The sequence below is a fragment of the Aristolochia californica genome, unplaced genomic scaffold (assembly GCF_029961685.1).
Source record: "Aristolochia californica isolate CCGP_79_NKW_82.1479 unplaced genomic scaffold, dmAriCali1.0.hap1 SCAF_5, whole genome shotgun sequence".
Taxonomy (NCBI): domain Eukaryota; kingdom Viridiplantae; phylum Streptophyta; class Magnoliopsida; order Piperales; family Aristolochiaceae; genus Aristolochia; species Aristolochia californica.
The window spans coordinates 1,196,021-1,213,029 of NW_027182214.1; the positions used below are offsets into that span (position 1 = coordinate 1,196,021).

General features: G+C 36.1%; 3 protein-coding genes across 3 annotated transcripts; all 3 read left to right on the forward strand.

The window, feature by feature from the left end:
- The first annotated feature begins 344 nt into the window (after positions 1-344).
- LOC137966614 (uncharacterized) lies at positions 345-2,857 on the forward strand. The gene has a single exon (XM_068813292.1). It carries the CDS (start codon positions 1,444-1,446, stop codon positions 2,401-2,403), a length of 960 nt encoding a protein of 319 aa, XP_068669393.1. The 5' UTR covers positions 345-1,443; the 3' UTR covers positions 2,404-2,857.
- A 7,008-nt stretch (positions 2,858-9,865) lies between these two features.
- Positions 9,866-11,183, forward strand: LOC137966661 (uncharacterized). The gene has a single exon (XM_068813346.1). The coding sequence runs from the start codon at positions 10,055-10,057 to the stop codon at positions 11,000-11,002; it is 948 nt and encodes a 315-aa protein (XP_068669447.1). The 5' UTR covers positions 9,866-10,054; the 3' UTR covers positions 11,003-11,183.
- A 1,671-nt stretch (positions 11,184-12,854) lies between these two features.
- On the forward strand, positions 12,855-15,988 carry LOC137966292 (3-epi-6-deoxocathasterone 23-monooxygenase CYP90C1-like). Its single transcript, XM_068812873.1, has 9 exons — positions 12,855-13,045; positions 13,249-13,573; positions 13,778-13,927; positions 14,134-14,391; positions 14,926-15,015; positions 15,102-15,180; positions 15,365-15,471; positions 15,671-15,798; positions 15,898-15,988. Exons 1-9 carry the CDS (start codon positions 12,855-12,857, stop codon positions 15,986-15,988), a joined length of 1,419 nt encoding a protein of 472 aa, XP_068668974.1.
- Positions 15,989-17,009: the final 1,021 nt, after the last annotated feature.

Here is a 17,009-nt window from a genome sequence, read left to right on the forward strand (position 1 = left end):
GGTTCTCATTATTTTTTAGCTTTTAAGTGGGTTAACCCAAGGGTCAGATTGGGTTTAACCAATTTAACTTAAGTGTGGCATGCTTGGACCGGATCGAATGTGGACCTGAACCGGACGGCCAGCTTAAGCTGTAGAGTTAAGTACTCTTAATTAAATATTTGAGATTTTGGGAGTTATTTATATATACTTTTAATATTCTCTTGCTTCGCTTTCGAAACACGTCAACTTCGTATTTCGTAATGAAAGCGCGGGAGAGGACATAAACGTTCTTTAAAACTCTTCACGAGGGTATTACCGTCAGACAAAAGACAGCGGGGTTTATCAGTGTTTTAACTGCAGAGATTTTCCGAGGTTTAATTTCCTTTCTCCGTTTTTGTTTCCATAATTTTCGTCGTTTTTTAGGGTTTGGTTTACGTTTCTCCCTGCCGGTGCGATTGGATTTTTCTGCTTTCGATAAGAATTCTGAAGCTGGAAGAGATTTTGAAGTTGGGGTTTCGGTGGTGCTGGACTTCCTAAGTGGTTTGGCGTGATCTTAGGGGGGAGATTTTGTTAAAAGAGGAGAAGAGAGCTTGTTTTCAGGGCGAAATTGTTGCGAGTTGGGGTTGGGAGAGTCTTTTCGCTCTTTTTCCGGCAGAAATTGGCGGAGGAATGATAAATTTTTGTGAGTGTGTGCAATGTCTGGGAACTGTTAACGCTTTGAGCTGATATTGCCTGGAAAAGCTGATTGGAAAGGAGAGTGAGAGTGTGGAGGGATGTTTTCAGAGGTTTTTTGGGGAAGGGTTCAGCTGAGCTTTGCTTTGTTGAGGTTCTGAAGTTGCGTAGTAAGTGTGGCTGTTTGAGTTGCAGATTGTCAAGGTTGGGACTTTCGGTGGGAGAGTCGTGTAGGAGAATTGTGGAGGGTCAGCGACATTGCTCAATCGGGTTGGTTATGCTTGTTTTGAGAAGCGGGTTGTTTGGTGATTTGGTGTTAGTACGAGTATCAGGTAATATCGAGCTTTTAGGGTTTCTGCATTTTGCTGTGGCTTGATCATTATTGAATCTGTTGGTAAGTACAGGGCTTCTGGTCTTGTCTGTGATAAATAAAGCCAAAGAACCGATCTAACATTTGTTGGTTGTGGGAGATCTGAGCTGTTTCATAGCGTTTCCTGGCTTTTATGACCGGCATGGTGCTTTTAGATTTACGGCTGGAAGTTGATCGAGAATCGATTCTCGGAATAAATTCTTGTAGAAGAAAGCGGACAAAGAAGGGATCTTGGTGTTAAAAGTTATGAAGTTTCAAGGCTTCGTATTTTTCAGTCAGAGATTTCTTTTTGTTGCAAAGAGCCGTTTAGTTGGGTTTGGTTTCCGTTCCTAAGATCTGGTGGAGTGGGGAGCTGCACGCCTCGCCTGCGAATGGAACTATCTTGAGATACTCCCCAAAAATCTGTTTGATTTTATTCCCAGATGAAATTTTTTTGCGGGTTTCTTGTCCTTCTCTCCTTTTTTAGTATGGCTTGTTGGTCGCCAAAAGCTACAGGACAATCTCCCGATTCTTCGAGGACAGCTCGAGGCCTCGATGCTATTCTTCAGGATTATGCTTACAGAGGAATTCGTCCTCCAAAGACTGGTGTGGTTTATGAAGCTGAACCTCCTGCAAACTTGGCTGGTATAAAACTAGCCGCAATGAGGCTAAGGAGTGGTAGCTTGAGAAGGAAAGGGGTTGAGAGCTACTTTGAATTTGAAATTCCTGTTGGAGTTGTGGAAAAGCCTTATGTGGAGAGACTTGTATTTGTTTATCAGAACTTGGGTAATTGGTCTTCTTCATATTATGATCTTCAAGGTTACAGCTTTATAACCCCTGTGCTTGGTCTCCTTGCTTATGATGCAATCAACTTATCAGCTAAGAACTTAAGTGAATTAAGTATAAATGCAACAGGGCAACCCATTTCGATCAGGTTTTCAAATGTACTAGCTGTGCAAGGTGGATTTACTCCACAGTGTGTTTGGTTTGATTTGGATGGTTTGCCTAAATTTACCAATTTGGTATCGAGTGATAATGTGTGTTCCACGTCCAGTCAGGGTCATTTCTGTATTGCTGTGAATTCTTCTGCATTTCCTTCACCACCTGTGCAGCCACCCAGTGTAAGTCCACCTCTTCCTCCTAGTTTCAGTCCATCCAAGAAGAGCAATTCTAGAAAGTGGAAAATCGTTGGTGGAGTGGTCGGCGGGTTTTTGGGTCTGGTGCTCTTGAGTTTACTTTTGGTTTGGGCGCTAAGGAAGAGGCAGAGTAAAAAAATAGCACAGATGGAGCAACAGTCAGAAACAGGGGAAGCTCTGAGGATGGCTACGGTAGGGACTAGTAGGGCGCCTGTGGCCATGGGAACCAGGACCCCTCCTGTACTAGAGAATGAATATGTTCCTTGAGAAGAAATGGAGTATGGAGGTTGAAAGGGATTCTGGATCACTCTCACTACCACTATTCTTTCATATTACATTGATCTTTGCTTCTGCAGGAAGAACAGATACGGATCCTTGCCAAAGTGTTTGATATGTACAGATTGAGCTGCCTTTGTTCTTTCTATTTAAGTCGTGTGAAGATGAGTCTGATCTTGGAGCTACCATTTGTTGAGTTTGTTTCTGCCAGGCGTGTCTTTGAGTTATGCATTCTTTCCTTGTAGTCTGTGTTCAAAATATTTATGGTCCTCTTCGGGTGGATGTTGGGTTCCTACTATCACGAGGCAATTTCTTCTGATAATCCTGGCTGTGGCAATATTTTGCCCATTATTTGTTTGATTTCTGTAATTCTGGAGTGGATCCTGCGAATAAATCTTGAATTTTTATTCAAATTTTTTTCCCTGCAGTGAATGGTGTTGCTTCAGTGCTGAGTTGAGTGAAATTGATGAGTTTTTACTGTTGTTTCCATTATATTCTGAGAACAAATTACTCCCAACTTCTCACACTATCTCTGTATTTGCTCAAATTGATCCTTTCTGTGACTGCTAACAGAATGATTGGTATCCCACCAACTGTAAAAGAAATAAATATGTGATGATATATATATATATATAGAAATTTCATGCTTGTTACTGTGATTTGTTTTGGACATTCCTTCTTACCAAGGTCACCCCTGTTGTATCAGACCCATTAAATTCAACCAGATGTGGCCATGGGACAGTTTTATAAATTTTCCATGCCTGGAATCTCCTATTGGGTTCTAATATAATATATCAAACATTGGTATTCATGTCATATCAGGCATATATGTCTGATTAAAAAGCTAATAAAATATTAATTTGGTGTCATCAATCCCAAAACTTGCCAGGTCTCCTCTATTAGAGAATAAATTATTTCTCCTATGATTGGTGTCAAGTTTCTTTCTGAGCTGGGGCAGCAGCTTAACCTTTACTGACAGCAGCTGATTAATCCCAGAAATGATACTTCAACTCAGCCATCGTTTGCCTTCCTACTTTATGTAAAGCATGCCTGTCTTAGTGACAAACCAATAACATCAGAGACTTAATTCTTGACAGGAAAGACACCCACCAAACATTATTGCAATTTCATTTAATGGGATAATTGTTATAAATGATATTAAAATCATAAAAGAGTTCTTTTTCTTTTTCCAAAATATGCAAAAGAGAAAATTTTGTTCTATACTTGCATATAAACAAACAGATAGAATAATTTCATACCTGGAGTAAAAATAAATTTATTAATTTATGAAAAAAATCATTTACTTTTTAATGCAAGTAATCTTACTAGTAGTTGGTCAATTAGGAGAGTAAAAATAATTGAAGCAAGTGGTTACAGAGAGAGCTTTCTCTGCATCAAATTTTAAGAATGACCTCTGATTCAATGATAATAGTTTGTTTTTCATACCTGATTTAAGGCCACAGAGAATTCTGCTTTGATTAGGCTTTTTTTTTTTAAAAAAAACTTGTTTGGACTTGGACTTGATTGATTGCATGAATGATTGGGTTCATGATACCCATGTCTAAACTCAGGCTTGGAGGATGAGACATGGAGACATGTCATGGTTGAGGAAGTTGTTTAAAAGCTTGCTTGAAACCTTAAGAAGTCTTTAAAGTACCTTGATATGAAAACTCAAAGATTACAAAGATAATGAGAAAAAAAAAACATCAATTTGCATAGATTAGGGTTAATCAAGCTTCAAATCAAAATCCATACACAAAATAACATGTGAAATAATCAAAATAGAAATATTCTAAAGATTTAATAGAAATATTCCAAATTGTTAAATTTCAGCAATAAAAGATATAGGGAAGGCTTTGGCACATTAAGGAGGCTTCAATACTTGTTGTACATCCAATATCTAGAAGATTTGATACCGATCTCTTTCTTCTTTTTCTCCTTTCTTCTCCTGTTCCCCCAAATTTCTTCTTATTGCCCACTAGGGCTTTTTCTTTTTCTTTTTCTTTTGCACTTAAAGTCACCCTTTCTCACATGAGGGAGAGAGAGAGAGAGAGAGAGAAGTGGTGGGGCCTACTTCATGGGTCGGATGCCACACATTACACGTAGCAATTCCACCTTCCAAACCATGATGAGGGTTTATCCCAACATTCCATACCAACCGAACCTATTGACAATTCATGTTTCTCCCTTGACACCACCTTTGCATCATGTCTGTGGGGTTCTTATTTGTATGAATTTAAATATCTATAGTCGAGTAAAAAATCAAATTAGTGTGTTTTGTTCTAAAATGATTGGTAGCATTCTTACTCAAGTTATCATGATAGCAACTTCATTATCCAATATAATACTTGTTCTTTTTAAAATCTCCTTTTCTTTAACACTATCTTTTCCTTCCTTTAATACCTTCTTAAAATGATGGTAGTCACTTTTGAAGTGCCCCTTATTGTGACAATAGTAACACTTAAGTTACCTTTTTAACTTTAATTTTCCTCTAGACTTCCTACACTTAAGACCTCTTTCTTTTACCTCTCCTTCGAGTCACAAGTGTTTCAGAATGAGATGAATGTGTTAACTTTCTTCTAGTATGTTTATTCATCAAACTACTCTCATACTACCGAAAGCCTCCCAACTCTCTAATAGAGAACTGGTCAATAAGAGAGTTTGAAGTTCATTATTTGACATTATTTTCATGCTATCAACTAATTAACAATGTTCTTCAACTCATTGAGGAGTTCGATGATAATAAAAATCATTGTATTGTAACTCACAAGTTTTCTTATAAGAAGTGTTTTATTTTCAGCCATCTTTCTTTCGAACAAATCCTCTAATATCTTCTACAATGAATGAACTGTTGTTTCATTTGAGAACATTGAAAAATACTATTCATCGTATGAAACATTCTTAGGTTTTCCACCTTCTATAAGCCCATGTGAATCTCTACAATATAAATAGTCTTCCATATTGGGCTTTATATGTAATCGAAATTTCTCCTTTTAGACTAATCATCCTACTTGAGATGTTTGTAGGCTATACTTTGGCTTAAACATTGTCTAAAACAACCAAGCACTGATACCACTTGTTATAGAAAATCAAAGACTTACAAAAACTTTTGTAGAACTACAGATAGTCTGACTCGAGCATTTAAGCAAATACCAAGTGGGAAACCACCAAAACAAAATCAAATGAAACAAATCAGCTAAAAAACATACACCAAACATAATCCATAACACATGATTTAACATGAAAAACCCTCCATTGTAGAGGGAAAAACCACTAAACAACGACTATAAATAACTTCCACTATGTCATAATGGGCCTATAATTTTGCTTCTTTTCAAGGTTTGTCCAAACTTGAGGATTACAAAGATAATAGGAAAAAACAACATCTATTTACAAGTAATGAGGTCAATCAAGCTTCAAGTCGACACTCATTCACAAATAATATGAGAAATAATCAAATTGAAAAGTTAGAAATCACCTTAGACAAGTAAATTTCGATAATAGATGACTGAGAGAAAGCTTTGAGACATCAAATAAGCTTCAATATCTTGCGAATCGGACTAGAAGAGTTGATATTGATCTCATTCTTCCCTTCCTCTACCCCCTTTTTCCTCTTTTTTCTCTCTTCTTCTCATTTTCTCATTTCCCCCCAAATTTTTTCTTATTGTGAAAATACTTTAAAATTTATAATCAGTACAAAAACAATTATCTAAAAAATGAAAATTTGTTACTAGAAATTCCAAAGTTAAAGTCCAAAAATAAAAATAAAAAAATACAAATCAACCAAAAGGGATAAGTAAGGTTATAATTATAAATTTACATGTCTTGAATAAATAACTTTATTAGGTAATTTTTTTAGGAAAAGTAAATATCAATTCTCATTATCTAAAGAAACGATTTCAATTTATTTGTATAATATAAATAATTTTAAACAAGATACATTATAATTATATTTCACTAATTTTGAGCATATTTATATAAAAAATGAAACTTTCATCTAACAAAGATGATAAAATGCTACTACATTATGATGGTTGATAAAATAAAATCATTCTATATTATCAATTCATATTCAAGAAAATACTCATTATACTCAAAACAAACACAAATAATTTCACACTTGATATAAAATAAATAGGGTATAAAATAAAACATATTTTAAATATAGAGAAATAATTATTCATCTAATAAATATAAAATAATGATTAATGTTTTCATCTCTACATAAAATTAATAGAATAAATATCTCTATATTAGTTATTATCTAGTTGTTCTAGATAAAGTACATAAACATCAAATGCATTATAAAATTAAATAAAAAATTATACTTATTTGTCTAAGGTGGATAATTAATTATGGTATTTAGTGATAAAAATTGTAAAACCTTGTTATATTAAGCAAATAGATTATATATTTCAATCATCAAATTTAAATATAAAAGTTTTTAACAACATGGTTAAGTTGTAGTCACTATTGCAAAGCCTTCAAACCAAAATGATGAAATAAAAACTCCTCGTTTTGTGGAGTACAATGAGATTAGTTTCGCATGGTGTACAAGGCAAGGATGGGGTTAGGGAGAAAAACCCATATGAGTTCATGGTTCCGCTTGACCTATTAAAATTAACGATTTACCGTAATTAATATATTAATTTATAATACACTGTAATCATTAATTGGTTTAATTATCCAATTAATTAAACCATTAGTTTTTCATTTTGTGTTAATATATTATTAATTAATAATATGTAAATTTTATATATTATGTTATTGATAAATTAATATATTTATTTATTTATTATGTATTTTTTATTTTGTATTAAAATAGTGAGTTTTAATTTAAAACTATATCTTATGTTATTAAAAAATAATTTATTTATTTATTATATTCACTTATGTTATTTTTTATTTTTTATTAATTTTTAATAAACTATAATCATTAAGTAATATATATATATATATAGTTTTCACTAATTATGATATTAATATATTCTAATACTACATGTTAAATCACTTAACCATGTTTCTTTTGGTTAATTATATATTTAGGTTTATGTTCTATTTTAGTATATTATAAAAGGTTATCATTCTCTTCTTTATATCATACTTTTCATTTGGGGGCACTAACACTGGAATCTGTTTTCCAGTACACTTAAACTCGTCTACACTAAAGTGGGGTTAGTCAACTTGAAGTCTGAGATGATCTTCAACCACATGATGCCCTTCAACATTTGAAGTCGTTAGTGGAGCACAGATGACATTTCATCTAGATGCAGGGGATGAAGCGGTTCTTCATCTCCACGGTTTAAATTCCTTCATCTCAAAAAAGGCCATATTTGATCTTCTTTGAGATGAAGAACGCGCGACGCTTGTTTTTCCCCTCTTTCTCTCCTTGCACCCCCCTCTCTTGCGCGTCCTCATTTCCCTTTTTTTCTTCCTCTCTCCCGTACTCCCTCTCTCGTCTCCCTGCACCCCCAATGTCGTTGCTGCCTCTCTTCTCTCAAATTCTCGTCTCCGGCCTCCGTCTCTGCTCCCTCTCGTATCCAGCCTCTGTCTCTCAGTCTTCTCTCAAGCTCGCTCTCCGTTTTTCTCTCTCACTTCTCTCTCTCTCTCTCTCTCTTATCCCTCTCGACTTCCCTTTCTCCATTTCAGTTCAATTCAATTATTCACTTCAATTTCATTGTGGACGGACACTGACACCACCCCCCCCCCACACCCCCCCCCCCCCCCCCCCCCCCCCCCCATATGTATTTTATGTATTATACCTATTTTTATATATTATGATTTCTTTTATAAAAAATTAAAGAGAGGATGAGAAATAACTTCTTCAAATGATTCAGTCATTGAAGAATTGATATCATATTCAAGAAATAGCTGGGTCAAGATCAAATTCAAGAACAAGAATGGAACCAAGCTGAAGAACCAAAGATCTCCACATTCAGTTCAACTTCAAAGAGAACAGTCCCCGATGAACTCATTAGAACAAACTTAAACTCGACTTATGATCGACCTGAGGTAGAATATCCAGTAAATAAAATCAGCTGGATTAACGCAAAAACCAGACTAATTGGTTTGAAATTGTAAATAAGAGAGAACCTGAAAGAATCCCAAGGTAATCGAGATCAAGAACACCCCTTTGAGGAGCGCCTCATTGTTTCCCAACTTGCTGGAAAGCACGAGAACGCCATTAGAAGAAAACGATACAGATAGGAAAGTGCCAGAATGCTACGCCATCTTCCTGGCGACTAAGCCGGATTTCCCGACTCCGGCGAAGAAGATGGTGCCCAAGGAGTAGAAGAGGGGTTTGAGAGGTCGAGGTTTTGGAACAAGTAATCGAGGCATTTTTGTTTGGACCGAGAAGAGGTGGAGGAGTTTTACTTGTTCTTTGGGGGAAAATTTCAGTGATTTATACAATCAATCACACACAAACAAATATTACAAAAATCCCCTTTAAAACAAACCTCCTTAACACAAATCATGGTTCTTGAATTCCTTGTCTTAAATCCATCAATTCATGAATAGCATCTTGCCTTGTTATATGATCAAAATAAAATAAATAAAACCACTGAAGAAAAGACATGATGGCTGCTAAAAAAGATGACTGATGGAACCAAATCTTCCATTAAAAACCCTTCCTTTTCTTCAAGAATTGGTTATGATTTCAAACCCAACAAAACTTGACTTGATAATCACATGAATAAGTATGTCTCTTCCTCTTTTATAATGTTTTCTCCATCTTGAATAAATAAAAGTATCTACAGTAGTAATTTGTCTTGGAGTTCATCTTTTCTTTCCTCTTCCTCTGTGATCCTCTTATGATGTCTTGAGATATAATGAATGATGATCCTTAGAAAAAAACAGTAACCTCAGGGAATATATCTTAATCTTAGATGGGTTGGCAATAGGTATTGTCATTCATGGTTTGCACAATTAGGAAGAACCTGGTTTATCAAATTGTCATGGGGGTGTTTGTTTCAATGAGTCAACTCGCAACTTAGACAAATGACCGAATTTGGAGACTCAAATTCGATCATGCGAGATCAGTCTAGATTGGTTCAGGTTCAACTTGGACAACTCATGTTTGTCTCGAACCTAATATTGATTTCGACTGAGATGAGCTAAATTCTCTCTGAGTCAATTAGGGCTTTGGGGTCCTGAGTTATGGAGCCATTGCACAAATATGGAACCAGACCGACTCACTTCCTGGTTCATGACAAAACCGAGCCGGTTTGGGTGGCTTGGAAGCATCTAGGGCTGAGAGGAACCTGCGCGTGCAAAGCAGCTAGGGGCAACCCTGCAGGGAGACATGTCCCACCTCTGTCTCCCACTACTTCTCAAGCTTTGATTAGACATTGGATACCTGAACTTGATATCCTTCTTCAGACCTTTCTAAATATGAAACTCAGCTCTAATTCCATACCTTAACCAATTTGTCTAAGCTTGTTTTGGCGTTCATTCTGCTCAAGAGAATGCTGATCTTGGCTCAAGTTTTCTGGACAGCAGTCAAAATCTGTAACATAAAAAGAAATGGGTGTTAAAGATTAAGCAGCTCTCTCTCTCTTACCCAGTTGGTTGCAGTTGCAGTTGCAGTGTCAGTGGTAGAAATCCTGCAGGAGCCTCGGAGCAGGCTACTTCAAACCTGGAGATGGATTATTCTCATGTGCTTGTTCTGTTTCCTTCGGTCTTGTTTATGGTGGTTCGGTTCTCGAAATGCAGCGCAGCTTCTCTGAATACTTCGACATTGCCGGCCAAAGCTCTGGATTTGCTTCTGCAGCAGTATGCATATGGAGCATTTGTTCATCCGAGGAATGAGGTTCAATTTGATGCACAAATTCCTTCAAACTTCTCGGGGGTAAAATTGGCTGCAATGAGGCTGAGAAGTGGGAGGCTGAGGTCTAGAGGGATCAAGTACAAGGAGTTCAGGATCCCCGCCGGCCTCGTGGAGCAACCCCACGTCAAGAGGTTAGTGCTGGTTTACCAGAATCTAGGTAACTGGTCTTCTTCATACTATCATCTCCCTGGTTACCACTTCCTCACCCCTGTTCTTGGGCTTCTGGCATATGATGGGGACAATCTGTCTACAATAAACTTGAGGGAACTCCAAATAAATGCCTCCCACAAACCCATTTTAATCAGATTCTCAGCTGTCAAAACTGCTACAGGAAGGGAAAATCACAAGTGCGTGAGATTCGGTTTGAATGGTGTGACTGAATTCACAGACACGGTCTCTAGACATGTTTGTGCTTCATCTAGTCATGGACATTTCTCCATTGTGGTGAACTCCACAACGAAGCCGCCGGAGGGGAAGCCGCTGCCGCCGCCTGGTCATCAACGTTTACGGTCGGAGGAGAAGGAGAACTCTAGGCCATGGAAGTTTGCTTGGGTGTTGGGTGGGGTGTTACTGGGGATGGCTGCCTTGGTTCTAGCCATGACTTGGGCGGTGAGGAGAAAGCAGAACAAGAGGATAACAGAGATGGAGCAAGAAGCTGACACAGGGGAGGCTCTAAGGAAGGCCATTGTGGGGAAGAGTGTTCTACCCATGGCAACAGGAATCCGGACTCAGCCAATACTTGAAAACGAATATGTTCCCTGATTCAGTCAAATTCACAAACAGTTGGCAGGAGATCAATCTTGGCTTACCGGAAAGAACTGGGTGTGTATGATTCTCAAGTGAAACCGTTGATTTTGATACTGAAATCATCATAAAGACCTGGTTTGATGCTTTTTGTTCTGGTTTCTAATTTATCTCAGAACGAATTTGTTACCTTTGAAGAGCTGTGGAATTTGGCATTTGGCAATCGAGCTTTTTTGATTCTTTCTACTCTTATGCGAATTGGACAAGTAAATGCCCCTTTGTGACACCTGCCTGAAGGACTAACTGCACATGAATCAAAATAAAATCTTGACCACGACACTTCATTGGGACCACTGTCACATAATTTTCTGGAAATTAGGGTGCTGTGTGACCCAATCCATGGCTGCAGCAACAACCTTAAGTGGTCCATTGTGCCAGGAAAAATTGATTATAAATGGGTACACTGGCCTTGCCATGCTGTGTATTGTGCTGGTACATGGGACCAAGTATTCATGAACAAACTGTATATTGGTAGATATACCATGTTAATATGAAGATATACTTCAATATATACCAGCCGATATAAAATACATAGAATATTTGTTCATAAATTGAAAAAATTTTATATCGTGATTTTAAAAATTTTAAATATATTTTTTTTATACCCACCGATACCAAAAAAAACTAATATTCTACTATATCGGCCAATAAGTAGAGCGTAGCTACCTTGGTGAGTAAGGGACCACACCGAGCCTCTCCTCGTTTTAAAATTTCTTTTGCTAACTAAATATTTTGAGACTCCTTTTCTACATGACCTACCCCTAAAATTCGAGCTACCCACCTAAGTCATGTATTCATAGGTGCAAAACTAATACATATCGACAAATACTATGTGGTCATACCATACCATACCACACTACGTTTTGTGTACCCAAAACATGATACATCCGACCCTAAGGGTCTGTTTGTAACCCCTAAAAAAGAAAAAATTAGAATTTAACCATTATTATTTTAAAAAGATAGTTAGTGAAAAAAAAGAATTTGATCATTATCACATTTTCACTTACTATTTTTTTAAATAATAATTATCAAATTCGCATTTTTTTTCATAGGTTCCAAACCTAACGCTGACATAATCAAATCTTGTTCCATTATCGAATTGGATCAACCTCAACTACTTGCTTGATAGAACCACTTGCTTAATCAACTACTGCTTCTTCCACATGTTGATAGGGCACTTGCTATCAAAGGTGTCCTAAGACAGGATCAAACTGTAGGGAAGGGGAATTGATCAATAGAACCTGGCTAAATCAGGGCTGGGATAGTTGCACCCATTCCTAACCAGTTTGGAAAAGGTTCGCTCATGTTGGATGGAGTCTTCAAAACACCAAAGCATGGAAGGACAGGAGCCCAACATTTATTAGCCATCTTAAAGAAGGAGAGTGACAAGAGGAAGGAGAAGAAACCCACCCCAAAGTCCTCATTTATTGTTCTAGGGTCTTCTCCCTCATAACTACTTCTGCATATATATACCATAGTGTTTAGACCACCTAAGGGGTGCATTCAAACCTCAGAGACAGAGACAGGACGTGGAGAAGTAAACCCAAGAGAGATGCAGCCTGGAAATTCCGGCGCCCTCTGAAACTGCTGCTTTTCCTGCCATTAAAACTTCTCTCCTGCACTCGGGAAAGGTTTAGACAAGGGGAGTCAGCATGGCGAAATTTTCGGTTCCTCGAATGGAAACTGACATTTATTTCGAGGACTGGATGCAGATCCTCTAAATCCATATCCCTTCTCTGTGAAGCTCCTCTTTAATTTTCTGGCCTCGGGAGCAAGTCTGTGTACTGGGTTTGGTTTGCAGCAGAGAATCATGAACTGGATCTTGCTCGTTTTGTCTGGATTTCTGAGCTTTCTGCTGTTTTGGTTTTGGAGGAGACAGAGTGAGAGAAAGCAGACTCCGGAAGGGTGTTTAGGCTGGCCATTGATTGGAGAAACTATTGAATTCGTTGCCTGTGCTCGTTCTTCCAACCCTTTAAGCTTCATGCAGAAGAGACGAGCACTGTAAGTAAATTCCTATTTTTCTTGGCTTCTAAATATTTTATTTCTTGTTTCCGCTTCATTTGTTGCTCACCCTCCATTAAAGGTTCGGTTTCGTTTCTTCCCATGCATGGCAATCCTTCTCAGCTGCATGCATTGATTCAGAGAGACATAGATCACTAGCTAAATCTAAATCTCTAAACCTTCTGCCATTGCCATTAATTCAGATACGGGAAGGTGTTCAAGTCTCATTTACTGGGCAGACCCATCATTATCTCCACAGATGCAGAGGTGAACAAAACGATCTTGCAGAATAATGGAAGCATCTTCGTACCTTTCTACCCGAGATCAATCAATTTACTATTGGGCGAATCCTCCATACTGAAAATAAACGGGAATCTGCATAGGAAGGTTCATGGCCTCATTGGAAGCTTCTTGAAGTCTCCTGGGTTGAAAGCTCAGGTCACCAGAAGGATCAAAGACTTGATGCAGCTTTCCATGAAAGAATGGAATGAAGGACAACTGGTTTTTATCCAAGATGAAGCCAGAAAGGTCCACCCTCCATTTTTTTCCCTTTTCTTCAGTATTTACAAAACAAAATCATGTATTATGATACATAGTTTTTCATTCATTCATCAAGATTAGTTTATTTCATGTCAGTAGATAGTATATTATTGACAGATGATCATGTGCTAGCTTTATTAATTGATAGTGTTTAACTTATATTTTTTATACCCTGGCTTGGATTAATTACAGATAGCTTTTCAAGTCTTGATTGAGGTGTTAATGGGAGTAGGCTCTGGCGAAGAGAAAGAGTTACTGATGAGGGAATTCAGGGTATTCAGTGATGGTTTGATTTGTGTTCCTGTCAAGCTGCCTGGAACAACAATGTCAAACTCTTTGAAGGTTTTCTTTTTTAATATTTTTAAAAATTTTAAATTTTTTTCCTGCACTGAAAATAAAAATAAACTAGCAAAAATCAGTCCTGGTCAGTATAAAATTAAAAAAAAAAAACTGACCAGAACAACAAAAACCCTAGTTGGGGACTGCAGATTTCCCCATACAACTGAGAGAATAAATGGAATTTGACAGTGTTGGATATTTTTTCCCAGGCCAAGGAGAGGATGAAGCAGCTTGTGGAGAAGATAATCAAAGAGAAGGTGAAGAAACCAAAGAATGGCAATGTAAAAGATGTCATAGATGTGTTACTGAATGAAAAGGATTCCAAGGAAGATGGCCAATTGACAGTAGATTTCATTTGTGGGAACATAGCAGAGATGATGATCCCTGGAGAAGACTCTGTGCCTATGCTCATCACTCTTGCTGTCAAGTATCTGAGTGATTCTCCTCTTGCTTTGAAGCAGCTACTGGTATGTAAACTTCACCACTTATTGGAAGGAGAAGATTTTTTAATTATTTTTTTTCATTTTTGTCTTAAGGGTTAATTACTGACACATCCTTTAAATAAAAAATAAATATATTTAATTAACTAATGCTTATGTACCCAAAAATATCACCAATTTTTTTTCCGTATTTTTACGATTAAATTTTGTCAAGAAACTCTAACTTTGGCATGTAAAAAGATATATATAGACACTATGGAGACCCACATAATTAATTTGGTCCCATTTACATTTCTCGTAGGGATCCACATTGGTCCTATATTTGTGTGTGTGTGTGTGTGTATGTCTGTGTGGTTCTTTTTACATATATGTCAAAATTTTAATTAACTTATGTAAAATAATATACTCATATAAGTAACTTTATTTGGTTTAAGTATCGATTTAACATGGAGAGTTTCATAGATATTTATATCATAATTAGGGGGCTTACTAGTAATGAACTATTTTTTTATTTTTTATATTAAAATAAATAAATTTATTATAATTTTTTTTGGCTTCCAGGTGGAGAATATGGAATTAAAGAGTAGGAAAATTGATCTGGGTGAAGAATATGAATGGACAGATTATATGTCACTAGACTTTACTCAAAATGTGAGTTCACTCTTTATAAGCAAATTAATATAGACATCGATTAACATATCTTATATTCTTATTTATGCATATTTTTCTTCTTGCAGGTGATAAATGAAAGCCTTAGACTGGGGAATATTGTTGTTGCCATTTGGAGGAAGGCCCTCAAGGATGTTAACATAAATGGTAACTTTTAAATCTTGTTCAAACATTATTTTTAATAAATTGGAAGATTTTTTGTGTTTAAATTCTATAATAATTGGTAATTTTTCAAAAAAAAATAAAAAAATAGAAAATATTTACTTCCACTAAGGGAAAATAAGTAGTTTAAGTTCTTTTCAAGTAGCACATTTTTTTGTGGGATTTGTAGGTTATTTGATCCCTAAAGGTTGGTGTGTGATGACCTCCTTCAATTCGATCCATATGGATGAAGAGAACTATGACCACCCATACTCTTTCAACCCTTGGAGGTGGCAAGTAAGTGCTTTCCTCTCCCCATTTTCTCAAGGTTTTATGTCTTGAACTTGCACTTGAGACCTTCAAAATTTAAATTGACTCGGTTAAGAGAAGTCTTATTTATGTCACAAAGATTTATTACTTGTCAGGGACCCCAAAATGATAGTAAAATGGTAAAAAAAAATGCCTACTAAGCCATGTTTGTTGAAATGCTTAGCAGAGAAATGAAAGCAAGGTTCTGTCTAGCAACTTCACACCCTTTGGTGGAGGGCAAAGGCTGTGTCCTGGTCAAGAGCTTTCGAGGCTGGAAGCCTCCATTTTCCTCCATCATCTGGTCACAAACCAAAGGTAATGTGGAGATATTCTCTCTCTAAAATATTGCAATTCTCTTGCCTAAACCATTACTAAGAAAACAAAAGTTTCTTGTGATTTGGTCTTTTATGCCAGATGGGTGGCTGAGGAGGATTACATTGTCAACTTTCCATTAGTGAAGTTGAAAAGAAGAATGCCCATCAGAGTCTCCCCTATTTCTTCATAAAATCATCTTCTCAGCAAGACTTGAGGCATGAACTTTCTGCAGCTGAAAGCTTCCCTTTTGTGCAGGCTGATAAGCCATATATATTGAAAAAGTATAGTAATCTTCCTTTCTACAAGAAATGTGCAAATAAATGCTACAAGACAAGCATTATGTAAGGCCATGAAGGCTCATGAGATTTTAGCTAGAGTTGTCTTAATTTCATCTTGATCCAAATCGAAATTGAATTGCATTTGGGGGGGGGGGGATTTTTGAAGTTCATGTCCAACATGAAGATCATGTCAGTCCTATTTCACACTTGGTGTTAGTATTGACGACTTCATGTGCACTGGAAAACAGTTTTCAATGTTAGTGTCCCAACATGAGAAAAACATAAAAAACAAGAGAATCCCTAAACCCTAGACCCCCTAAACCTTAGAAGCCCTAAACCCTAAACCCTAAGTAATCAAAATTTTGATAAAAATTTTTAATTCATTGAGATTCAAGTAAAAAATTACTAGATTATGACTTATATTTTAAAAATAGTAGTAATATAATAAGATTATTAAATATGATGTTTTATTTACATTTATTCTCTTTTTTTAATTTTTATATTTTTTTAATATTGGTTGATATTATGATAAAGTAATATGTAACATTGTTTTGTTGATAAAAATATTACTTTACAATTACTAATCTAATATTTTGAAAATTAACTAGATGCCTTGCCTATGATTAAAACAAATATTTCAAGTGTTTTTTTAAAATAAATTTTAGTGTCATGTCAATGATTTTTTATACAATTGAATGACATTGTTGTTAAGCTTTTGTGTATATTATAATATTTTTTTATATTTCTTATGGTTTTATAAAATTTTAAATCATTTATGCCATTTATTTACCCTATTCTATTGTTTTATAAGTAAATAAAACAACAATACATAGAACAACTTATTTTATATACAAATAATAATGTATACCGATATACCATATGTAAATGGAACAATATACACCCATAATCCAGTAGACTCGACTAGAATAAAAG

What these genes read in the sequence shown, in the direction of transcription:
- LOC137966614 (XM_068813292.1), top strand. Translation starts at nt 1,444, where the DNA reads ATGAAATTTTTTTGCGGGTTTCTTGTCCTTCTCTCCTTTTTTAGTATG.
- LOC137966661 (XM_068813346.1), top strand. Translation starts at nt 10,055, where the DNA reads ATGGATTATTCTCATGTGCTTGTTCTGTTTCCTTCGGTCTTGTTTATG.
- LOC137966292 (XM_068812873.1), top strand. Translation starts at nt 12,855, where the DNA reads ATGAACTGGATCTTGCTCGTTTTGTCTGGATTTCTGAGCTTTCTGCTG. An exon ending in ATGCAGAAGAGACGAGCACT is followed by an intron (nt 13,046 to 13,248) that starts GTAAGTAAATTC and finishes CCATTAATTCAG; the next exon opens with ATACGGGAAGGTGTTCAAGT. An exon ending in CATCTGGTCACAAACCAAAG is followed by an intron (nt 15,799 to 15,897) that starts GTAATGTGGAGA and finishes CTTTTATGCCAG; the next exon opens with ATGGGTGGCTGAGGAGGATT.